The sequence below is a fragment of the Crinia signifera genome, chromosome 6, assembly GCF_055691185.1.
Source record: "Crinia signifera chromosome 6, ASM5569118v1, whole genome shotgun sequence".
Taxonomy (NCBI): domain Eukaryota; kingdom Metazoa; phylum Chordata; class Amphibia; order Anura; family Myobatrachidae; genus Crinia; species Crinia signifera.
The window spans coordinates 258,304,273-258,330,955 of NC_139222.1; the positions used below are offsets into that span (position 1 = coordinate 258,304,273).

The 26,683-nt window shown below is 44.7% G+C and overlaps 2 protein-coding genes across 5 annotated transcripts in view; one reads left to right on the forward strand and one right to left on the reverse strand.

Moving 5' to 3' along the window:
- IKZF5 (IKAROS family zinc finger 5) overlaps positions 1-419 on the reverse strand; it is a 32,703-nt gene extending 32,284 nt beyond the window's left edge. For 2 of the 4 annotated variants that reach the window (XM_083149423.1, XM_083149420.1), the window contains exon 1: positions 82-416. The gene's annotated coding sequence lies outside the window, so the exon portion shown is untranslated. The other 2 variants (XM_083149424.1, XM_083149422.1) reach the window with 2 other exon arrangements.
- ACADSB (acyl-CoA dehydrogenase short/branched chain) lies at positions 367-26,379 on the forward strand. The gene is made up of 11 exons (XM_083149425.1): positions 367-690; positions 2,142-2,304; positions 3,537-3,637; positions 4,314-4,520; positions 5,541-5,711; positions 6,943-7,068; positions 7,561-7,653; positions 8,649-8,738; positions 15,225-15,362; positions 22,621-22,720; positions 25,441-26,379. Exons 1-11 carry the CDS (start codon positions 646-648, stop codon positions 25,509-25,511), a joined length of 1,305 nt encoding a protein of 434 aa, XP_083005551.1. The 5' UTR covers positions 367-645; the 3' UTR covers positions 25,512-26,379.
- The last annotated feature ends 304 nt before the right edge of the window (positions 26,380-26,683 follow it).

A 26,683-nucleotide genomic window follows, 5' to 3' on the forward strand; every position in this document is an offset into this window, starting at 1 on the left:
ATGTATAGTGTATTGTTATGATTATGGATTGTCTGCCGTGACGTCACGATGGCCCCGCCCCCTCCGGATACTTGCTCTCACCGTTACCGGGAGCTCCTCACAGCCGGGAACCTCATTCCGCCTCCTGCCTGCCGATAGATGACAGCGACAGCGCTGCTACTGCCCGTCCACCCCACCGATGCTGCTGCCCACTGTTGTCGGGGCCCTGGCACAACACGGTGCGCAGGCGCACAACAAGCCCCGCCTCCCATAGCCACGTGTGTGGCCGTCGACACGCTCATTGGGCCGCTGCATGCCGGGACTTGTAGTCCCAGCGGCGGTCTCTCATACAGCAATCTCAAAAGTGCGGTCTGAATGGGGCATCTGTGTACTGCCCATCATATCGATAAGGCATCGAGACTCCCCGTGTCCTGAGAGTGTGTATGCATGTATAGTGTACGCGCACACCGATAGGACACGGCGGTCTGAGCTCCAGAGTCCAGAGGGAGGCTTGGGACGCAGTCTCGCGAGAACAGTCGTCCTACCAGCCACGACTTTGCGTCCCGGAGGTTGCGGCCCACTCGAGACCTCGCGAGACCTGGGAGGTGGCGCTGGTCTCCGTCCCGAGTAGTCTCCTCGGGTGACAGGCAGAGACTGTGCAAAACCATGGCTGCAGCTGTCGGAGTCCTGTGTCGCAGAAGCGCTGCTCAGGTGAGGGGGACACAAGGTCCCTGTGCTACACTCTCATTGCATGTAATTCTGTGTAATGCTTCCTCCAGCATCAGCTCCTATGGAGAGGGGCAGGTGGCTGCTGTCACACCATTAACCTATTGTATAATGGGCATCTTATGCAAGGTTTCTGTAGTATCTAACTTCTGTAATATATCTATGCTACAATATTATTTTTATTATCATTAATTTCTATTACATCACAAGCTTAATAATACATAAATGAGCAAAAACAAGAGAACAACTACTTAATTTAAGACCAGTGCATGGCGAGTAAAGGTGCCCATACACATTGCGTTTTGAACTTTTTAAAGTTCAAAACGCATTGCATTGGTTAGAATCGCACCGTGTACCTGCGGGGATGCGATGCACGTCCCCATGGGTACAATAATATTGTATAGCACAAAAAGTATGTGCACGCAGTACTTCTTGTGCTACATCGCATCACTTTTGTAGTACATGCGATGCGATGTCCATTAGGTGACTATAACCTTTAAAAAAAAAAAAAAGCTAAAATCTCATCGCACAGTACATAGCATCGCATCCCCTACAAGTGCCAAAATCGCACGGCACCAATAAAGTTCAAAACGCACAGCACACTGAAATCGGTACATGTATGGGCACCTTTAAGACCATTGCATCAGGGAAAAGAATACTGAAGTAATTATTAGGGTAGCACTGGCAGAGACCTATGGTTAGGTGTCCTAAGGAAGAAAATATGTATATGCTGATAGATGAAAACGCATTTGAGGAGAGAGGGCCCTGCTTGTGAGTGCTTACATTCTAAAGGGGAGGGACAGACAGAAGTGACACAGAAGGGGTAGACTTACAGAACAAGACAGTATAGTACAAGTAGAGGGTGTGTAAACCTAGCTGCAACTGCAGACGACACTGAAATGAGTATCCGGGTGGCAGAACCCAATGAATTTGGTGCCATCAAAGGGAGTATGGAGTAGAAGATGGTGTAAGTAAGAGAGTTGGAAGAGCACATGAGCTAAGAGGGTCCTGCTTATGAGAGCTTACAGTTGAAAGGGGAGGGGCGGAGAGTCAGGGGTGACAGATGGGTAGACAGTGAGCATGGAACACTGAGAGATTTAGGATGAAAGTTGTCTGGGTTTGGTGAAGAAGTAGCTCTTGAGAGCCCATTTAAAGTTGTGTGGAGAGTCTTGAGTGAGAGAGCGAATTCCAGAGATAGGGAGCAGCACGTCAAATATCTTGATTGCAGGGGATATTTTATATTTTTTTAATTTAATTAGCTCGATTAGCACCATAGCTCGATCACAATCATTTCTACCTTTGACCTTAACCTTAAAAGACCATGAACTTTCCTGTCTCTTTATACACAAAGTTGGACAGTTTCCCATATTTGGTCAGTTATTTTGTAAAACTCAGACTGTTCACATTTGGATTTTTTTTAACCCACTTTGCTTTAGATATTAGGCAGGGGGCTGCCTCGCTGCTTGGGGACATCCCACAATCTGTGTTCTCGTTTGGAATCTTCTAAAGCAGATGCCTTGGCTTCAGCACCCAGTGACAGCATCACCTCCCCTCCCCTGGACACGCTCACGGAAGAAGAGGCGATGATGAAAGACATGGGTAAATAGAGACCACAGTGTTCCTCCATGCTTTGCTCTATGTATGGGGCAGGATTTATGAAGAAGGCATAGTCAATTTTAAAGAAGCGACGAGATCTCTGAGATGGACTTGATGCTCCCAGCTGTACATGTGGTGTTGTAGTAGAGGTGTCCTAGCCTGTCACACTTTTCTATGCTATTCTGTGTCTATATAAGGACATACTGATGTAGTGTTCATTCTAGCACTCGCCATCTTTGAAAACCCATGCAGTTCCTCTTCCCTGCCTGGGGTGTCTCTGTCTGCTGTAGTGCTTCTAGCACCACCAAAGCAGACGGCAACACCCCAGACAGGGAACAGGAACTGCAGGGATGTGCAGTCAGGGGAGGCAGTGCTTCACCTGTCATTTTGTTTCAAAATAATACAAAGAATATACCTATGACACATATTCTGTGTCATAAGTATTTTCTTTAGATTATTTTACTAGATTTAATTATTTAACCTAGTTTGGGAGGCACCGATAAGCGTGCCTCCCACAAAGAACAGCAAGGGGATGAAGTGGGGGGCGGGGCTAAGCAGTTGGCTAAAAAAAAAGCCCATTACAAAAACGCCACAAGCGGCACTTCTAGAAGTGCCTAATTGACAGGGGCTGCTGTGATTGGACAGCAGATCCAGCTGCTGTCCAATCACAGCAGCCCCTGTCATTTAAGCATGACAGTGTCACTTTTGCTCCCCCCTCCCCTGTGCCCTGGTTCCCGGTTCCCTGCCGCGTGCTGTGTCCCTCTCCCCTGCCTGGTAAGTACAATTTTATGACAGGGGACCGAGGTGGCGGCGGGGGACAGCTGCTGCAGCACTGGTGTCGGCGGCGGCCAGGTGCAGGATGGGGGGTTGGCAGGCGAGGACAAAGATGGCGGCGGGGAAAGGTTGCTGGCTGCTGCTGGAGGGGGGGGCGGCGGGTGTCGGCTGCAGCCAGGCACGAGAGCCGGGAGGGGGGTGTGCGATGATGGCTGTGACAATGCCTCTCCATTCACAGCCACCACCGCACATCACTGAGGAACTGCATGGGTTTTCAAAGATGGTGAGTGTTACAATGAACACTACTGAAGCATTGTTTAAGTTAAAGCCAGAGAAAACTGAATGTACCAGCTTCAAATGCATTTTTTTTTTTTTTTTGCTAAAGGTTGAACTTGAATATTTTTGATTCTGGCTTACTGAATATTATTATTGTTGATGTCGTCCTCTTTTTTTACTTACAGTACAAAAATTTGCCCAGGACCGGATCGCCCCACTTGTAAAATCCATGGATGCCAACTCCAAAATGGAAGACTCAGTCATAAAGGGACTGTTTGAACTTGGGGTCCGTATAGTTATTTGTAATTTAATGACCTTCTGTATTGAATTCTATAGACACTATGCGATTTTGGCCTGATTTCACCCAATTCCGGCAGATTGGGCCAAGAAACCAAGTGAAATCGTCCCAAATCGCATGTATATGACATCCGATCCAATGTGCGGTCCTGTTGGCATTGGATGGGAGTCTCACATGCTGAACGTCCGACCTCTGACATGGATCCCTTCCTTACTATGCCACCCTGCAGTTTTGCCATCTTTTACCCTGCTTTGTAGTCAGTCTGTAGTCAGCTGCCCAGCTATTTGTCTCTCCCATTGGCTGCGTCTACATAAATAAAACTGCTATAGCAGTGATTTTCCAAATTTTTCAACTTTCTGCACACTGAACAAGATTCAAAAATTTCCAGGACACACAATCAGACCCCCACAGTGAAAAAACAATCAAAAAAAATCAAACAAACCCATTGGCCCCCATATGGAAAAAAAAGGTAACACTTAAATATATATATATGTCCTCACATGAAAACAAATCTAAAGGGAGCAACCACCACCAACCAATGATGATTAGCAGATGACAAGATTTATTTCCACTGAGATGGTACATAATGTAAAAAAAAAAAAAAACAGATAAAAAGGCTTTATTTACATTGCCCATGTTTGTGACCTTGTTGTCTCCCTTTCAGCTGATGGGTATAGAGGTGGACCCCAAGTATGGAGGTACAGGAGCTTCTTTCTTCTCATCCATTCTGGTAATTGAGGAACTAGCTAAAGTAGACCCATCTGTGTCAATTTTATGTGACATTCAGAACACGCTCATCAACGCGTTATTCCAACGACTCGGGACAGAGGAACAGAAAGAGACTTACCTCCCCAGGCTGTGCCAGGACATGGTAAGAGGAAGAAGGGAGGACACTTACCTTCTTTGTTACTCTGGTTGAAAATGTTGTCATTAATATAATTTCAGTTCTGTACTCACAACTTGTTACGGTACTCTTAGTGGTTCCCAACGGGTCATGTTTTCTAGATTATCTAATAATAATGCACAGGTGAGTACATCTATTTTGCAAGGTCAGTAATTATAGTATTTAATCTGTTTCAATGAATGGAAATCCTGAAAGCATGGACTGTTGGCTAGTACTTAAGGGTTGGAAATGAGTACCACTCCTCCTCCTGGTTGTTGGGTCGACACATGGAAAAGGTTGACATGTCTCTAAGGTCAGCTTGGTTGGAAGGTTGACACAAACATTAGGTCGTCAATGGCAAGATCGACAGTCAAAAGGGTTGACAGCGATTTTTTTTTTTTTTTTTTTTAACTTTTATTTTTTTGAGCCGACATGTGCCGACAGGCAGTTTTTCATGCCCTGCCATCCACACTACGGCGTGGTGGGAGAATAAAATAATGTGCCAAGCGCAGCGAGTGGACCGGTACACTTAGATGTTGTCCATGTCGACATTCTGGACAGAAAAAGTGAAAAACTCATGTCAATCTTTTGACTGTCGACCTAATGCTTGTGTCTACCTTCCAACCATGTAGGCATAAGCCATGTCGACCTTCCATGGTCGACACAATGTATGTTGATTTAATATGTGTAGACCCAATGACCAATAAATCATTCTACAAAGTGGCCTTTATCTGCTTTATATAGAATCATTAACTTAAATGGAAGCTACTGAGATGAACCCAGATAAATATCCGCTGCAGAGTTCAGTAGAACAGTGACCCCATGTGGCCAACATTAGAATGACAGATTGCTTACCTGGGTTTGCCAAGTGTATGCACTTCCACATTCTGTATTGGGATGACTTCCTGCCATCTGTGTCCCACCACTGCCTTGTCACACTGATCGCTACCACTGTAATGTGAGCGCAGATATTTGTATATGAAGATTGCTTTTCTATCCTCTGTGTAGGTGGGCAGTTTCTGCCTGTCCGAGGCTGGCTCTGGCAGTGATGCCTTTTCCCTGAAAACTACAGCTCAGAAGCAGAAGGATTACTATGTGATCAATGGCTCCAAGATGTGGATAAGTAACTCGGAACAGGCAGGAGTCTTCCTTGTGATGGCAAATGCAAACCTGTCCGCAGTAAGTTCTAATCTGTGTCTTGTGGGGGAATGAATTGTGATCTCTAATGTCCTAAGTTATTGACTTTTCAAGTATGCTATAGTATATATGTTAGTGGATAGATCCTTATTTTAGTTATTTAGAATATAAAACCACTTTGGAGGTATAAGTAAAGGCTATTTCCTTCAGCTGCAGATTGTGTAGAACAGGGCCAACAACACATTGGTGCCTGAACTTCTCAGATGAGCACAGATCGGTTCCGGTCTAGTCAGGTGGGCTCAGACATTGCATTGTCATGAATGTACGTGGAGGGCAACTGACGTGTGGTTCGTTCCCCTCTGAATAAACACAGGGGAGATAGCCAGCTGTGAGCGTGGGGGAGGAATCATGGACATGGTTAATATTTATGCAGAGGTAATGATATAGGGAATTATGTGCACAGGAAGAGATGGTAAATTCTGTGTATAAGTTAGGGCAGTGATTGCCAACCTGTGCTCCATGCTCCAGTGTTCTATGAAGCCAATCTGAAGGTTCCCACACAAAAGATCTTATGAATGAGTTGTATACAAATACAATTGACTACTATGATGATCTTGGTATGGTGAGACTGCCCCCACACGGCCAGTCATCTACTTGCAGGCTACTAGTAAGAATATATTCTTAGTATTCTATCAGTAACCTTAAGATGTATGTAGAGGGTAATTCAGTTTTCTTTTAGAAGTTACTTAAATATAAAGTAAAACTGAAACATTAAAGTGTACTTTTTGTAAGTTCATCTAATTAAGTGACCGAAGGGTAGATGTATGAAGCGGTGATAAGGGAGAAGTGAGCCAGAGGGGAACTGGCCCATGGCAACCAATCAGCACTGAAGTAACATCTATCATTTGCATAATATAAAATTATACAGAGCAACTGATTGGTTGGCATGGGCCACTTCTCCTTTGGCTCACTTCTCCCTTATCACTGCTTCATACATGTACCCCTGAGGTACATGGGTCTTTTAACAGATAACATACAAATTTCCATTGTCAGGAGTGACAGAATCTGGGGGATTTCATATAAATATTACAGACTCCTCTGCTTTTTAGTAAAATCTTTTTGTGTGTACTTGTAAGACATAGCCCAGATGGGCAGTGTGGCATGCCGTGGTTAATATGCACATGATAAAAACACTCTTTGGGGTTAGATTTCACACATATTAATCAACTAGTGAACTCTGCAATAGTAACTTGTTCTCTGTTGTGTGTAACAGGGATATCGAGGGATCACGTGTTTCATTGTCCCCAGGGAAACTGAAGGATTCCATATTGGAAAGAAGGAGGATAAATTAGGACTCAGGGCTTCTTCAACGTGCACACTGACATTCGATGGTGTTAAGGTATGTCTGTGGAGGTGGGACTGGAGAGGAAGAAGGAACAATGCTTATAAGTATTAAGGCCCCCATACAGTTACTAGGTCGACATTGAAAACGTCGCCGACTGATGAAGGTCGATACACTCAAAATGTTGACATGGCTTTAGGTCGACATTGGGAAGGTTGACTGTTTACCCTTCACAGAAACAATATAACGCCACAGCATGGTTCTGCCCATTTTGAGAACAAATTTGTCCTGTGATCAGGTCAGTATTAGGCCCCATATACTTGTCTGTGCCTTTGCATTTTACAAGAACATTAGTTCTAGATTACGGTTCACAAAAAGGCAATCAGATTATGTCTGTCTATGCATTGCACAAAGCTTATTGCACAGCCCTCATACTAGAAAATCTCTTGTGGTGCTACGTTCGTGTATGCTCTGTGACTGTTTGCATTTGGTGACTTGTTACATGTGCTGTGACTGGCTGTGACTCTCCCCCTCTGTTTCTTTACACAGGTTCCTGAGTCCAGTGTGCTCGGTGAGGTGGGACATGGCTATAAATATGCTATAGGAATGCTAAATGAGGGCCGGATTGGAATCTCTGCCCAGGTAATGGGACTGGAGTGCATGTGTCATCAGCACTAGTAATACTAATACTCTGGCTGCGTGTGTGTGTGTATGTATGTATGTATGTATGTATATATATATATATATATATATATATATATATATATATATACACACCCCAAACTAGCGCTCAAAACAGCGTGATAGCACCACTGCGGGATCCCCTGTTAGACAGGACCCAGGGTTTTAGAGATGAAAAAGGAAGGGAAATGCAGGGTGCGCTGATGGATGTAATTACAACCACTGAATAAAATGACAATTTATTAATAACAATAAAAAATGCCCTTTGGGCAAAGAATTAACATCACAGTATATGGATAATACACTTCAGGGGCGATGGAAGTTACAATTCATACATTAGAGTTTACTGGATAGGGTCTCCTTTGAAACAAGGTAAATCTTACACAGATTTCAGAAAGATGGTTGTATTACACAAGCCACAGGGGGCAGAATTACAAACGTCTTAATATCAGAACAATCCAGATCACGATCTAAATTCAATGATCACCGGCCAATCACTATGCAAAATTATCTACACACTGATGGTCGAATAGCAGATTTCTTAATATCGGAAAGATCATTTTACAATAACTATGATGACTCAACAATCACAGGCCATAAAAACTCCACAGTAATATATATTACCATGGTTGGGTAATTTGTGTTATTGAATAGATGTGATTGCACTTATTAGGACGTGATCTATAAATACGTTTCCGGTTTATAAAGGATCAGAGCACCTTAAGCCTATAAATAAATGCTCTCAATGTAGATTCATTGTGTTGAAGAAATTTAGTAACTGCCACAGAAAAGTCCCTGTGGGGCTTAATGATCATCTCGTCGCTATGTGTAACCTATCACAGTGCATGGTCTAATGTTTATTTCTGATTTGAGATTAATCTTCATTTTAAACATTCCTTCCTATGTGATTGGCTGGCACAGAACTGATCTCTTCCATTCACTCTGTATGGTTGCAGATGCTGGGGTTGGCTCAGGGCTGCTTTGATCAGACCATCCCATACACCAAACAGAGGATGCAGTTTGGGAAGAGGATATTTGACTTTCAGGTTTGTTTTTACATTATGAAGTATCACAGGTTCTCAAAGTCTGTCCTCAGGACCCCACACAATGCATGTTTTGCAGGTCTCCTCACAGAATCACAAGTGAAATATTTAGCTCCACCTGCGGCTCTTTTAAAATGTGTCAGTGAGTAATAAATGCACCTGTCGGGTGACCTGGAAAACGTAAACTGTGTGGTGTCCTGAGGACCGAGTTGGAGAACCACTGTATTATAGGAAGTGATTTTAAGTTGCTTTACCAATAGGTTTCCCTGATGGTGATTTTCCCCTCATATATGGTGCTCTCAGTTTTATAGTTTAGTTGCTGCTGTCAGTTACTTTGCTCAGTTTCCTTTGCAACCAGGTCATTGTATTCTCACATATTATTATTACTGTATAACTGCCCATGTCCAGTGGCAAAACTAATACTGCACACATTGGACAGTGCTACTGCCTTCCCAGGTCCTCCTGGCACAGTGGTTCCTAGCGTGCTGATAGATGTTACCACATATATACATGAACAGTGACCGTGCTGCTGCCTTCCCAGGTCCTCCTGGCACAGTGGTTCCTAGTGTGCTGATAGATGTTACCACATATATACATGAACAGTGACCGTGCTGCTGCCTTCCCAGGTCCTCCTGGCACAGTGGTTCCTAGCATGCTGATAGATGATGTTACCACATATATACATGAACAGTGACAGTGCTGCTGCCTTCCCAGGTCCTCCTGGCACAGTGGTTCCTAGCGTGCTGATAGATGATGTTACCACATATATACATGAACAGTGACCGTGCTGCTGCCTTCCCAGGTCCTCCTGGCACAGTGGTTCCTAGCGTGCTGATAGATGTTACCACATATATACAAGAACAGTGACCGTGCTGCTGCCTTCCCAGGTCCTCCTGGCACAGTGGTTCCTAGCGTGCTGATAGATGTTACCACATATATACATGAACCGTGACCGTGCTGCTGCCTTCCCAGGTCCTCCTGGCACAGTGGTTCCTAGCATGCTGATAGATGATGTTACCACATATATACATGAACAGTGACCGTGCTGCTGCCTTCCCTGGTCCTCCTGGCACAGTGGTTCCTAGCGTGCTGATAGATGTTACCACATATATACATGAACAGTGACAGTGCTGCTGCCTTCCCAGGTCCTCCTGGCACAGTGGTTCCTAGCGTGCTGATAGATGATGTTACCACATATATACATGAACAGTGACCGTGCTGCTGCCTTCCCAGGTCCTCCTGGCACAGTGGTTCCTAGTGTGCTGATAGATGTTACCACATATATACATGAACAGTGACAGTGCTGCTGCCTTCCCAGGTCCTCCTGGCACAGTGGTTCCTAGCGTGCTGATAGATGTTACCACATATATACATGAACAGTGACCGTGCTGCTGCCTTCCCAGGTCCTCCTGGCACAGTGGTTCCTAGCGTGCTGATAGATGTTACCACATATATACATGATCAGTGACAGTGCTGCTGCCTTCCCAGGTCCTCCTGGCACAGTGGTTCCTAGCGTGCTGATAGATGATGTTACCACATATATACATGACCAGTGACCATGCTGCTGCCTTCCCAGGTCCTCCTGGCACAGTGGTTCCTAGTGTGCTGATAGATGATGTTACCACATATATACATGAACAGTGACCGTGCTGCTGCCTTCCCAGGTCCTCCTGGCACAGTGGTTCCTAGCATGCTGATAGATGATGTTACCACATATATACATGAACAGTGACAGTGCTGCTGCCTTCCCAGGTCCTCCTGGCACAGTGGTTCCTAGCGTGCTGATAGATGATGTTACCACATATATACATGAACAGTGACAGTGCTGCTGCCTTCCCAGGTCCTCCTGGCACAGTGGTTCCTAGCATGCTGATAGATGATGTTACCACATATATACATGAACAGTGACCGTGCTGCTGCCTTCCGAGGTCCTCCTGGCACAGTGGTTCCTAGCATGCTGATAGATGATGTTACCACATATATACATGAACAGTGACCGTGCTGCTGCCTTCCCAGGTCCTCCTGGCACAGTGATTCCTAGCATGCTGATAGATGTTACCACATATATACATGAACAGTGACAGTGCTGCTGCCTTCCCAGGTCCTCCTGGCACAGTGGTTCCTAGTGTGCTCATAGATGTTACCACATATATACATGAACAGTGACAGTGCTGCTGCCTTCCCAGGTCCTCCTGGCACAGTGGTTCCTAGCGTGCTGATAGATGATGTTACCACATATATACATGAACAGTGACCGTGCTGCTGCCTTCCCAGGTCCTCCTGGCACAGTGGTTCCTAGCGTGCTGATAGATGATGTTACCACATATATACATGAACAGTGACAGTGCTGCTGCCTTCCCAGGTCCTCCTGGCACAGTGGTTCCTAGCATGCTGATAGATGATGTTACCACATATATACATGAACAGTGACCGTGCTGCTGCCTTCCCAGGTCCTCCTGCCACAGTGGTTCCTAGCATGCTGATAGATGTTACCACATATATACATGAACAGTGACCGTGCTGCTGCCTTCCCAGGTCCTCCTGGCACAGTGGTTCCTAGCATACTGATAGATGATGTTACCACATATATACATGAACAGTGACAGTGCTGCTGCCTTCCCAGGTCCTCCTGGCACAGTGGTTCCTAGCGTGCTGATAGATGATGTTACCACATATATACATGAACAGTGACCGTGCTGCTGCCTTCCCAGGTCCTCCTGCCACAGTGGTTCCTAGCGTGCTGATAGATGTTACCACATATATACATGAACAGTGACAGTGCTGCTGCCTTCCCAGGTCCTCCTGGCACAGTGGTTCCTAGCGTGCTGATAGATGATGTTACCACATATATACATGAACAGTGACCGTGCTGCTGCCTTCCCAGGTCCTCCTGGCACAGTGGTTCCTAGCGTGCTGATAGATGATGTTACCACATATATACATGAACAGTGACAGTGCTGCTGCCTTCCCAGGTCCTCCTGGCACAGTGGTTCCTAGCGTGCTGATAGATGATGTTACCACATATATACATGAACAGTGACTGTGCTGCTGCCTTTCCAGGTCCTCCTGGCACAGTGGTTCCTAGCGTGCTGATAGATGATGTTACCACATATATACATGAACAGTGACCGTGCTGCTGCCTTCCCAGGTCCTCCTGCCACAGTGGTTCCTAGCGTGCTGATAGATGTTACCACATATATACATGAACAGTGACCGTGCTGCTGCCTTCCCAGGTCCTCTTGGCACAGTGGTTCCTAGCGTACTGATAGATGATGTTACCACATATATACATGAACAGTGACCGTGCTGCTGCCTTCCCAGGTCCTCCTGGCACAGTGGTTCCTAGCATGCTGATAGATGATGTTACCACATATATACATGAACAGTGACAGTGCTGCTGCCTTCCCAGGTCCTCCTGGCACAGTGGTTCCTAGTGTGCTGATAGATGATGTTACCACATATATACATGAACAGTGACCGTGCTGCTGCCTTCCCAGGTCCTCCTGCCACAGTGGTTCCTAGCATGCTGATAGATGTTACCACATATATACATGAACAGTGACCGTGCTGCTGCCTTCCCAGGTCCTCCTGGCACAGTGGTTCCTAGCGTGCTGATAGATGTTACCACATATATACATGAACAGTGACCGTGCTGCTGCCTTCCCAGGTCCTCCTGGCACAGTGGTTCCTAGCGTGCTGATAGATGTTACCACATATATACATGAACAGTGACCGTGCTGCTGCCTTCCCAGGTCCTCCTGGCACAGTGGTTCCTAGCGTGCTGATAGATGATGTTACCACATATATACATGAACAGTGACAGTGCTGCTGCCTTCCCAGGTCCTCCTGGCACAGTGGTTCCTAGCGTGCTGATAGATGTTACCACATATATACATGAACAGTGACAGTGCTGCTGCCTTCCCAGGTCCTCCTGGCACAGTGGTTCCTAGCGTGCTGATAGATGATGTTACCACATATATACATGAACAGTGACTGTGCTGCTGCCTTCCCAGGTCCTCCTGGCACAGTGGTTCCTAGCGTGCTGATAGATGATGTTACCACATATATACATGAACAGTGACAGTGCTGCTGCCTTCCCAGGTCCTCCTGGCACAGTGGTTCCTAGCGTGCTGATAGATGTTACCACATATATACATGAACAGTGACAGTGCTGCTGCCTTCCCAGGTCCTCCTGGCACAGTGGTTCCTAGCGTGCTGATAGATGTTACCACATATATACATGAACAGTGACAGTGCTGCTGCCTTCCCAGGTCCTCCTGGCACAGTGGTTCCTAGCGTGCTGATAGATGTTACCACATATATACATGAACAGTGACAGTGCTGCTGCCTTCCCAGGTCCTCCTGGCACAGTGGTTCCTAGCGTGCTGATAGATGTTACCACATATATACATGAACAGTGACAGTGCTGCTGCCTTCCCAGGTCCTCCTGGCACAGTGGTTCCTAGCGTGCTGATAGATGATGTTACCACATATATACATGAACAGTGACAGTGCTGCTGCCTTCCCAGGTCCTCCTGGCACAGTGGTTCCTAGCGTGCTGATAGATGATGTTACCACATATATACATGAACAGTGACAGTGCTGCTGCCTTCCCAGGTCCTCCTGGCACAGTGGTTCCTAGCGTGCTGATAGATGATGTTACCACATATATACATGAACAGTGACTGTGCTGCTGCCTTCCCAGGTCCTCCTGGCACAGTGGTTCCTAGCGTGCTGATAGATGTTACCACATATATACATGAACAGTGACCGTGCTGCTGCCTTCCCAGGTCCTCCTGGCACAGTGGTTCCTAGCATGCTGATAGATGTTACCACATATATACATGAACAGTGACCGTGCTGCTGCCTTCCCAGGTCCTCCTGGCACAGTGGTTCCTAGCATGCTGATAGATGTTACCACATATATACATGAACAGTGACCGTGCTGCTGCCTTCCCAGGTCCTCCTGGCACAGTGGTTCCTAGCGTGCTGATAGATGATGTTACCACATATATACAAGAACAGTGACCGTGCTGCTGCCTTCCCAGGTCCTCCTGGCACAGTGGTTCCTAGCGTGCTGATAGATGTTACCACATATATACATGAACAGTGACCGTGCTGCTGCCTTCCCAGGTCCTCCTGGCACAGTGGTTCCTAGCGTGCTGATAGATGTTACCACATATATACATGAACAGTGACCGTGCTGCTGCCTTCCCAGGTCCTCCTGGCACAGTGGTTCCTAGCGTGCTGATTGATGTTACCACATATATACATGAACAGTGACAGTGCTGCTGCCTTCCCAGGTCCTCCTGGCACAGTGGTTCCTAGCATGCTGATAGATGTTACCACATATATACATGAACAGTGACAGTGCTGCTGCCTTCCGAGGTCCTCCTGGCACAGTGGTTCCTAGCGTGCTGATAGATGTTACCACATATATACATGAACAGTGACCGTGCTGCTGCCTTCCCAGGTCCTCCTGGCACAGTGGTTCCTAGCGTGCTGATAGATGTTACCACATATATACATGAACAGTGACAGTGCTGCTGCCTTCCGAGGTCCTCCTGGCACAGTGGTTCCTAGCCTGCTGATAGATGTTGTTATCACATATATACATGAACAGTGACAGTGCTGCTGCCTTCCCAGGTCCTCCTGGCACAGTGGTTCCTAGCGTGCTGATAGATGATGTTACCACATATATACATGAACAGTGACCGTGCTGCTGCCTTCCCAGGTCCTCCTGGCACAGTGGTTCCTAGTGTGCTGATAGATGTTACCACATATATACATGAACAGTGACCGTGCTGCTGCCTTCCCAGGTCCTCCTGGCACAGTGGTTCCTAGTGTGCTGATAGATGTTACCACATATATACATGAACCGTGACCGTGCTGCTGCCTTCCCAGGTCCTCCTGGCACAGTGGTTCCTAGCGTGCTGATAGATGATGTTACCACATATATACATGAACAGTGACCGTGCTGCTGCCTTCCCAGGTCCTCCTGGCACAGTGGTTCCTAGCGTGCTGATAGATGTTACCACATATATACATGAACAGTGACCGTGCTGCTGCCTTCCCAGGTCCTCCTGGCACAGTGGTTCCTAGCGTGCTGATAGATGATGTTACCACATATATACATGAACAGTGACCGTGCTGCTGCCTTCCCAGGTCCTCCTGGCACAGTGGTTCCTAGCGTGCTGATAGATGATGTTACCACATATATACATGAACAGTGACCGTGCTGCTGCCTTCCCAGGTCCTCCTGGCACAGTGGTTCCTAGCGTGCTGATAGATGATGTTACCACATATATACATGAACAGTGACAGTGCTGCTGCCTTCCCAGTTCCTCCTTGCACAGTGGTTCCTAGCGTGCTGATAGATGTTACCACATATATACATGAACAGTGACAGTACTCTGTAATACATGTGCAGGGGATCCGGGACAGTGCCTGTGTATATTTCGCTCTGACCAATGCTTGTTCTTTGTGCAGAGTATGCAGCATCAGATCTCCCATGTGGCCACCCAGCTGGAAGCTGCCAGGCTGCTCACCTACAATGCAGCTAGGCTGAAGGAAGCAGGGAGGCCTTTCAAGAAGGAGGCATGCATGGCCAAGTACTTCTCCTCGGAGGTAAGTCGCCTTAAGAGACGTGTTCAGTGTGTTTGGACGCTGCATTGACGACAATAGTTTTTAAAGTCTCCGACGTTCTTTCCTCCTGAATTGCACTCATTTTTTTTTTTTTTTTTAAGTTTTATACTTGTATTTAAAATAATGATGGATTGTGCAGCGAGTGGGTGAGGGCTCCGGCCCATACTTATTCTGCCCAGGTGGACATATATATCGTAACACTCTCCATTGTAGTTGAAGAACCACATTCGTCTTTTTATAAGCCAGGGGATTGTGCATATACCCATGCTAATTCTAATTTCCCAATGTTTATTGACTTTCCCTATAAATTATGAATTCGAAGGGAAGTCTACTTTTTGGAACTACTGCCTTTCCCATTCAGCAAATAGGAAAACCGTTCTTATATGTGGAATTCATCCCTCTACTACTAAAGTTAGTTTTAGGGTAAACGGGAATGGATTTGATCTCAGAGCTAGGTAACCTGACCATTATTCGTCTGTCAGGCTATATGGGGTAGGCTGGAATAGACCACACCACACAATCCTCACCCCCCCCCCCCCCCCCCCCCCCACCACCACCATTTTTTTTTAAATCACTGTAAGCAAGTCAGCTTAAAAGTTGTCCAAAGGTGGATTTATGATTCGGTCAATTTCACGGTTTTCAAAATAATTAACGTTTTAAATGCAATGATTTGAAGTATTGTAGATGTTGTATACAGCATTGCCAACAGATGGCGCCACTTAGACAGAGTTTGGATATACTGAAATGCAAATAGTTTGGTAAAACGTTCCCATTATAATCCAATAATGCATCTTAAAATGTAAAGGAACTTCACTCAGAGCCTTGTCCTGTGTATTGTCAAAAAAAATTCTTAACAGCAGGTGCACCCTCGTCTGTCAAAGCTTCAATATTTATTGTAAACCTGTGCGTACTTGATGAACTTTTTTTTTTATGTATATTTTATTAGAATAGCCAAGGACAAGTACAACAAAAAGAGAAGCACATTATAGTAATGTTAAGAAAACAGCAAAAAGTATAGACAAGTAACTGGCCAACATATAATAGCCTTACAAATATGGCTATTAGTTTTCATTTTTTATTTTTTTTGGTACTTGTGTATTATCACGGAGCCCGTCGCATCGCATACCACTAATTAAGGTATGCGATGGACCCGATTTGAGGCTTTCCCCGGGAGGAGTGTACAATTTTAATATCGCGTTGCATCGCATGCCATTATAATGGCATGCGATGCGACGCAATTTTTAATGTTAAATGCCCACCCAGACCTGATTTTTAATTGTATCCCCACCCTGATGGGTAATGACAATGTTAAATGCCCCCCCATTGTTAACACCACCACACTATCAATGCCAACCCAAAGCGTGGCGAGTGCAGCGGTACGCGTCCTCCGACCTTTTCATACCCCCACTATCCACGTCGGCGTGGAGTTGATTTCTATATAGTGTAGCGAGCGCAGCGAGCCCCGCATCATTTCTCAAGTATTACGCGTCCCCTCGCGGGGCACGCTGCGCTCGCCACGCTTCGGGCTTGGTGGCTCGCTGCGCTAGCCACACTATATAAAATCAACTCCACGCCAACGTGGAAAGTGGGGGTATGAAAAGGTCGGAGGACGCGTTCCACCGCCCCTCGCGGGCTCGCTGCGCTCGCCACGCTTCGAGTTGGCGTTGATAGTGGGGTGGCGTTAACAATGGGGGGGGGGGCATTTGAACATAGTCATTACCCTTCAGGGTGGGTGTACAATCTAAAATCGGGTCTGGGGGGGCATTTAACACAGGAATCAGGCATCTGGGTGCCTGTACAATTAAAAATCGGGTATAATCTCGTCTCATCGCATCGCATGCGATCATATGGCGATTTTGTGGTTGTACAATGCCCTGCGATGGAAATCGGGGGCGCGTGATAATACACAAGTACCTTTTTTTTTTATTAACAAAAAATAATAAAGAAAAAAAATAAAAATATATCTTTATCAGAGACATATGTAATATTCATATAAAAAAAAAGAGTTTGGAAAAGGGAGGATGAAAGAATAGAAATAAAAAAATAACAAAAAAGGAGGGGGGTAAGGGAGAGAGGGAGGGACCAGGCACTGTACACCACTAAATGGGTCTGGTGTGAGACCAGCTCACTTCAGGCCAGGTACTTGCCTTTGGAATTTTTTGACACTGTCATTTAGGAGGGCCGTAATGTACTCCATAGATGCCAGATACCACATCTTGTTAATCAATGTGTTTGAAGAGGGGGCCTCTGATTGCTTCCATTGAGTCGCTATTAGTATTTTTTCTGCATTGAATAATTGAAGGCACAATGAATTCTGAGATTTAGATAGGGAATCAAAATGTTTACTGAGAAGGGTATGTAGAGGGTCTTTAGGAATAGATTGACCAATTATTCTCCATGCCAACTGCATTATCTCATCCCAAAATTTAGATATCGCGGGGCATTCCCACCAAATATGGTGGAAGGTACCAATATGCCCACAATGTCTGCAACAAGAATCTGAGGAGCCTGGTAAAACCCTAGATATCCTGTCAGGAGTCAGGTACCATCGTGAATAAACTTTAAAGTTCTCTCTAATGTTGGTGTTAATTGAGGATTTGCCTCAGATCGGTCCAGTCCTCGTCCTCCAGGTCTACACCCAAGTACCGCTCCCAAGCCAACTCATGTTTTACCTTAGTCACTGGGTTCTGTGGAACGGTCAGTGAGTACATTGCAGATATAGATCCCTTGCAACCAGGACTATAAATACATCGTTCAAATGGTGTGGGGTTTCTAAATGTATTAATAGAGCGTATGAAGCAATTTGCATATATGCAAAGTTAAAGGTAGTTGAGAGGTTGTGTCGTTCACAAAGTGATTTGAAGTCAGGAGAAGAAAATTCGCCTTTAATAGGTCTTATTCTATCAATACCAGCTGAAATCCTGGGGGGCTGAATATGATTTAATGTTTCCTAGAGATCAATCTGGATGTTTCCAGACCGGAGTCAACGTTGAGGGATAGGATGATGGATTTCATTTTTTTATTAAGTTTATCCCATGTCTGCAAAATAGCTTGCACACAGGGGGGACTTCCCCGATGGAAGGTAGCCTCAGCTTTGGGGGGGGAGCCAAGGGAAGCTAAGCCAAGCTAACTGAAGGTAGACATATGAGGTCCGATTCAAGTCACCCATGTTTTATTGCCCACAGGTGTATGTCGCAATGAAATATGGCTTTATTGTGTTGCATGGAAATATCTCTCAAAAATGGGAAGTCCTAGGCCCCCCATTCGTTCTTGATTTGGATAGATTATCTATTCTTGGTTTAGTATTAGACCATATGAATGAACCGCAGAGGGATTGAATTCTTTGAGAGATGAGAAAGGGACCTTAGATGTGACTTAAAAGGTACAGTATCCTTGGTAGGACATTCATTTTGATTGAATTAATTCGACCAGTCAGAGATAAAGAGGAGCCCAGCGTTTTAGATCGATTTTGATAGATTGTAGTAAAGGGATGTAGTTTGCTTGGAATAGTTGGTTAACCCCTTCCCGACATTTGACGTACATTTACGTCATGGTCGGGAAGTACTTCCCGACACATGGCATAAATGTACGTCATGGGTTAAAACTGTCACCGCGTCTATAGACGCGGTGACAGTTTGGAGATGTCTGCTGTCCCTGACAGCAGACATCCCCCCTCGCCGCCCGGGGGGGGCAGGGATGCCCCCCCCGGTCGGCGATCGCTGTGATTGGCTGTTCAAATGTGAACAGCCAATCACAGCTATTTCTGTGTTACCGGCGGCTATGCCGCTCGGTAACACAGAAAACGGTGGTGATCGGTACAGCACCGATCACCACCGATCCGCGGACACCCCCTCCCTCCCACCCGGCAGCACTGTGTGCTTACCCGGCACCCGGCAGCCGCTCTCCTCCCTCTGTATGCGCCGCAGCGCTGCCTCCCCCCTCCCTCCCTCCCTCCCCCCGCCAGCAGCAGCAGCAGCACTAGGGAAAAAAATGAAATGAAATGAAATGATTATATATATATATATATATATATATATATATATATATATATATATATATATATATATATATATATATATATATATATATATATATATATATATATATATATATATGTGTGTATATACACACACACACACATATATATATATATATATATATATGTGTGTGTGTGTATGTGTGTATATACACACACACATATATATATATGTATATATATATGTGTGTATATACACACATATATATATATATATATGTGTGTATATATATATATATATATATATATATATATATATATATATATATATATATATATATATATATATATATATATATATATATATATATATAATATACAGATAGATATTCCCGACCGAAGACGTATATATACGTCATGGTCGGGAGGTACTTCCCGACCGAAGACGTATATATACGTCATGGTTTTAAACTGTCACCGCGTCCATAGACGCGGTGACAGTTTGGAGATGTCTGCTGTCCCTGAGCCCCGGTCGGCGATCGCTGCGATTGGCTGTTCAAATGTGAACAGCCAATTGCAGCGTTTTCTGTGTTACCGGCGGCTAAGCCGCTCGGTAACACAGTGATCGGTGGTGATCGGTGCTGTTAAGTACAGCACCGATCACCACCGATCGCCAGCCCCCCCATCCCACCCGGCAGCCCCCCCTCCCTCCCACCCACCCGGCTGCCGCAGCGCCAGCACCCCTCCCAACCCCCCACCAGCCGCAGCGCCAGCCCCCCTCCCAAAGCTGTGGACCAAAATGGGGTCACTTGTGGGGGGGTTCCACTGTATTGGTGCTTCGGGGGTCTTGCTAATGCGACATAGCACCCACCATTCATTCCACCACCAAAAATCACTCCTTCCCTTCTGAGTCCTGCCATGCACCCAACTGGTATTTTTTGGTCACATGTGAGGCATTGCCGTACTCGGGAGAAATTGGGGCACAGATTTTGGGGTGCTTTGTATCCTTCATTCCTTGTGAAAATGAAAAATTTTGAGCCAGAACTGCATTTTTCTGTAAAAAATTACATTTTTTTACACAAAAATGCAGATCTGGCTCAAAATTTTTCATTTTCACAAGGAATGAAGGATACAAAGCACCCCAAAATCTGTGCCCCAATTTCTCCCGAGTACGGCAATGCCTCACATGTGACCAAAAAATACCAGTTGGGTGCATGGCAGGACTCAGAAGGGAAGGAGTGATTTTTGGATTTTGCAGCACAGATTTTGGTGGAATGAATGGTGGGTGCTATGTTGCACCAATACAGTGGAACCCCCCCACAAGTCACCCCATTTTGCAAACTACACCCTTCAGGGAATTCATCAAGGGGTATAGTGTACATTTCAAACCCCCAGGGGTTTCACCAATTTTGATACAACTGAGCTGTGAAAATGAAAAATTATTTTTTTTTATTTTCACTGCCCAGTTGTACCACAATTGGTGAAACCCCTGGGGGTTTGAAATGTACACTATACCCCTAGATGAATTCCCTGAAGGGTGTAGTTTGCAAAATGGGGTCACTTGTGGGGGGGTTCCTAACTTTTAGCATCTTATGGTGCCTAGAAACCTACATGGTGCCTAAAAAATAATCTCATAAAAAGGAGGCTCCAAAATCAAGTAGGTGCTCCTTCTATTATGAAGCCTGTGGTTTGGTCACCGTGCACACTAGGGCCACATATAGGATATTTTTGAAAACAAAAGAATTGGGGGAATCAATTTTTAGTCACATTTCTCTAGTAAAATCTACTGTATTCGTTAGAAAAATGTATTAAAATTGAAACTCTGCAAAAAAAATGAAATTTTGAAATTTCACCTACACTTTGTTTTAATTCCTGTGAAACACCTAAAGGGTTAACAAACTTCCAAAATGCTGTTTTGAATACTGTGAGGGGTGCAGTTTTTGAAATGGCATCATTTATGGGGGTGTCTCACATACAAGTCCCTCAAAGTCACATCAGAACTGAACTGGTCCCTAAAAAAATCAGTGTTTGAAATTTTCTTGAAAATTTGAGAATTTGCTATTCATATTGTAAGCCTCCTAGTGTCCAAAAAAATTAGAAGGAAGTTGAAATAATGATGGAAACATAAAGTAGACATATGGTCTATGTTAGTTATTAACTATTTTGAGTGGTATGATTATTTGTCTCACAAGCAGAAAATTTAACATTTTGAAAATCGCTAAATTTTCCATTTTTTCACGACATTTTGGTATTTTTCACAAAAAAACACAGACTGTATCGACCCAAATTTACCACTAATTTGAAGTACAATGTGTCACGAAAAAACAATCTCAAAATCACTGGGATAAGTAAAAGCAAAAAAAAGTTATCCCCACTTAAGTGAGACATGTCAGATTTGAAAAAAATGGCTCTGTCAGGAACGCAAAAACTAGCTCTGTCAGGAAGGGGTTAAAGGATTTTGTAATGTGAATGCCTAAATAGCAAAAGGAATTAGACTTCCACGTAAAATCCAAAACCATGTTGTAAAAGATTTCCTACGTCTGGAGACAGGTGAAGTGGCATAGCCTCAGATTTTTAATAATTGATCTTCTGTCTTGAGCATTTTTCATAAGCATAGAGCTCCGCCATTAAATTAGGAAGGGAGGTCAGAGGAGAAGACCAAGTCAAAAGTATGTCGTCCGCAAACAATGATAATTTATAATGTTTGTCTCTAACAGTAATACCTTTGACATTCGGACGATCTCTGATCTTAACAGCTAAGGGTTCAATGCTCAGGGCATAGAGCAAGGGAAAGGGGGCAGCCCTGTCTCATTCCGTTACTAAAAGCAAAGGCTGGAGAGGAGAGGCTGTTAATAGGGACTAGAGCTAAGGGGTTGTATACTTTATATAAAACACCAAATACTAAAATGTCATCCTCATTGAAGTATTCTGATTTATCCGCTTACCTGACATCACACCAGACAGTGCGTTTTCTGACCTGGTCGCAAGCACACATAGTAAGCAGTTGCTCCAAAGATAATCTTCCTGCACCTCTGATGACAGAGGGTCCTCCCTCTGCATCCCTGCATCCTCCCCAGGGTCTGCTGTGCTGCTGATCACTGCCAACTGGTCGGAACAGCCACACCGGGACATGGTTCTTGTTCCAGACAATAAAGGTTCTGTCTCAAATGCAGGCTACATGTTCATTGGAAGATGTCTTTTGTTTACTTGCGACAATCCTTTGTATATGAAACTGCAAATGACCAGCTTTATATCCATCCACAGGTTGCTGCAATGACAACCAGCAAATGTCTGGAATGGATGGGAGGTGTTGGATTCACCAAGGACTATCCAATTGAAAAATATTACAGAGATGTCAAGATAGGTAAGGTACAAAGGTAGTGCGCAAGTAAGACTCCCGGAAGGTACCAACGCACAGAAAACAATGATTCCACAGAGCTGTGGCTCATGTGTTGATTTTATTATTTATTACCAGGTATTTATATAGCGCACACATATTCCGCGGAGCTTACAATCTATATTCCCTACCACATGTACTTTCTAGGGTTCATTTTGTTGGAAGCCAGTTAACCTACCAGTATATTTTTGCATTGTGGGAGGGAACTGGAGTGGCCAAAGGAAATCCACACTAGCACAGGGAGAATATACAAACTCCGGACAGTTAGGGCCTTGGTGGGAATCGAACTCATGACCTCAGCGCTCTGAGGCAGTAATGCTAACCCTCCTGTCAGTAACAAGGCAGTTAGGATCTGATTGGCTGGTTCAGGGTTTGATATGTCCCCATGTATTATGGAGTCCAGTTTGTACAGTTGTTGATGGCTCCAGAAACCTCCATGATGCACTTTAATTTGCTAACCACATAGTCCATTCTTCCCCTGCCTTAGTGTCTTAAAGCCATAGACCTTTTTGGCTTTATTTTATATACACATACAGTTGTGCTCATAAGTTTACATACCCTAGCAGAATATGTGATTTTATGGCCATTTGTCAGAGAATATGAATGATAACTAACAAACTTTTCTTTCCCTCATGGTTAGTGGTTGGGTGAAGCCATTTATTGTTATAACAACTGTGTTTACTCTTTTTAAATAATTACCAAAGAATCTACCCAAATGACCCTGATCAAAAGTTTACATACCCCAGTTCTTTCTGTAGTTGTGGATGAGGCTCTTTATTTTCTCAGATGGTAAAGCTGCCCATTCTTCTTGGCAAAAAGCCTCCAGTTCCTTTAAATTCTTGGGCTGTCTTGCATGAACTGCACGTTTCAGATCTCCCCAGAGTGGCTCAATGATATTGAGGTCAGGAGACTGAGATGACCACTCCAGAACCTTTACTGTATTCTGCTGTAGCCAATGACAGGTCAACTTGGCCTTGTGTTTTGCATCATTGTCATGTTGGAACGTTCAAGTACGCCCCATGCGCAGCATCCGAGCTGATGAATGCAAATTTTCCTCCAGTATTTTCTGATAACATGCTGCATTCATCTTGCCATCAATTTTGACCAAGTTTCCAGTGCCTTTGTAGCTCACACATTCCCAAAACATCAGCGATCCACCTCCGTGTTTCACAGTAGGAATGGTGCGCCTTTCATGATTAAAGGTACACCATTCCTACTGTGAAACACGGAGGTGGATCGCTGATGTTTTGGGAATGTGTGAGCTACAAAGGCACTTGTTGATTCCTCTCCAAATGTAACATTTATGCTGGTTCCCAAAAGTTACATTTTGGTCTTATCATTCCAAATGACTTTGTTCCAGAAGTTTTGATTCTTGTCTCTGTGCTGTTTGGAGTATTGTAAGCGGGATGCTTTGTGGCATTTGCGTAGTAATGGCTTTCTTCTGGCGACTCGACCATGCAGCCGATTTTTCTCCAACTGCCTCCTTATTGTGCATCTTGAAACAACCACACCACTTTCTTTCAGAGAGTCCTGTATTTCAGTTGAAGTTATTTGTGGATTTTTCGTTGCATCCCGAACAATTTTCCTGGCAGTTGTGGCTGAAGTTTTTGTTGGTCTACCTGAACGTGATTTAGTTTCCACAGAATCCCTCATTTTCCACTTCTTAATGAGTTTCAGCACTGCTGATTGGCCTTCTCAATTGCTTGGATATCTTTTTATATCCTTTCCTGTTTTATACAGTTCAATTACCTTTTCCCACAGATCCTTTGATAATTATTTTGGGTACTTGTGGATTATCACGGCTCCCATCGGCTCCCATCGTATGCGATCGCATGCGATTTTGACAAAAACTGCAAAAAAATCTGTAAAAATCGCATCGCATCGCATGCCATTATATATGGCATGCGATGCGATGCGATTTTTACAGATTTTTTTGCAGTTTTTGTCAAAATCGCATGCGATCGCATACGATTTTTCACTGAAAAGCATCCAAATGCATTGGAATTAGTATGAAACATGTTCAATGGCCCCCAAATGGCATTTTTGAGGCTGTACCACCCCCACTATCAATGCGAACCCGAAGCGTGGCGAGCGCAGCGGTACGCATCATACGACCTTTTCATACCCCCACTATCCACGTCGGCGTGGAGTTGAGAATAGAAAGTGTGGCGAGCCCGAAGCGTGGCGAGCGCAGCGAGCGGACGCGGACACCTGTGAAGCCCGTGAGGAGACGCGGATACCTGTGAAGGTATCCGCGTCCCCTCAAGGGGCTCGCTGCGCTCGCCACACTTTCTATTCTCAACTCCATGCCGACGTGGATAGTGGGGGTATGAAAAGGTCGTAGGACGCGTACCGCCGCTCGCCACGCTTCGGGTTCGTGTTGATAGTGGGGGTGGTACAGCCTCAAAAATGTCATTTGAATTCATACTAATTCCAATGCATTTGGATGCTTTTCAGTGAAAAATCGTATGCGATGCAATTTTTTCGCATACGATGGCCATCGTGGGAGCCGTGATAAACCACAAGTACCTTATTTTGCTTGGTTTTAGTTCTAAATTCCTTTAAACTGATAATGGAGCTGGTCAGGTGGTGAAGTGTTGATTTTCTATTAGCCGCATTCTATTGGCTGCAGCCCACATTCATACTGTATCTGCAAATGTTCTATAATAAAACCTTCTGTTCCCTAGGGACAATCTACGAAGGAACATCCAACATCCAGCTGAGCACAATAGCCAAGTTCATAGAACAGGAATACTGAGAAATGGCAGTATAAAATGTTGGATCCATCCTCAGGCACAGACTGGTTACATGGGTCTGGACAATTGAAGGAATTATCCACGTTTGTGTCAATGCAGGCTCCAGGTCAACCAGCAAGACAACAAAGCTACACAAGCTTGCCACTGGTTCAGTAATTCATCCGTATTACCTTCAATGAGCTGTCAATAATTGATTAAGTAAACCATAGATCTGGTAGTAATGAATTAGAGATATTGATGAATAGCTTACGCTCAATCTCCTGCCAGACAAACTCTATGCTACAAACACTACAGCCTTTAATCACTTCTGCTGCAATTCCTCAATTCTAAGACCTGGTAGAAAGCCTGGCATTGTTCCGCTGGTGGTAGATACATAATGGTATATAGTTGCAGTAAGGGGATTTCTTTGGCCTGAAGTGGAATTCAATTGCCCGCTGTAATGTAGTGGGCTAATGGATCCCCTGGGGGCTATCCATTTATCCCCGAAGGCAGCCCAATGCCAGAACTTTATCGGGAATTTATTTTTTATTTTTGGGCCTCGAACACACGTAGGTAAGTGAGCTTATCACGGATCTTAGGTGTTTTTGCCCAAAAATAGGTTATTTATCAGGTGGGTATAATGGGTTCCGATTATATTCCAGAAAAAAATTAATAAATTGCAGTATCGTGCGGTTTTTATTTCAGGAAAAGTTACTGCAGGCAGTTGAATGAGCCACTTGGACTTTGATTTTTGTAGCACTTTGCTGTAAATAGTGATGGTGTATTTTTTGTGCATGGTAAAGTGTTGCATTTGAAAGACAATTGATGACTGTTACTGTAATATAGCATTTCTATGTTTTATTTTGAAATAAAATGTTATCCAACTCTGAATCAGACCATAAACTTTTGTTCTTTATAGAGACTCAAAGCACAGCTGTGATGCCGTACACAACTTAGATAGATTCAACTTTGTCATTACTCCACAGCAGGACAACAAAATTAAGTATGTGCACGGAGACGCAACTATTGGATGCACGTCGGTTGAATGTTGACCCTACTAGTATCCCTTTAGTCTCGCAACATGGCAGTTACCGCTTATAAAAAATTTCCCCGTTGTCAGTTTCTTTGCTAATAAATTCTGACTGCATATTGTTGCAAGACCATTGAGGCACATGCGTAGTGCGGCTTAGATGCA

Coding starts and splice junctions, on each gene's coding strand:
- ACADSB (XM_083149425.1), top strand. CDS start 646: ATGGCTGCAGCTGTCGGAGTCCTGTGTCGCAGAAGCGCTGCTCAG. Junction 5,712..6,942: donor CAAATGCAAACCTGTCCGCA/GTAAGTTCTAAT, acceptor TGTGTGTAACAG/GGATATCGAGGGATCACGTG. Junction 7,654..8,648: donor GGATTGGAATCTCTGCCCAG/GTAATGGGACTG, acceptor GTATGGTTGCAG/ATGCTGGGGTTGGCTCAGGG.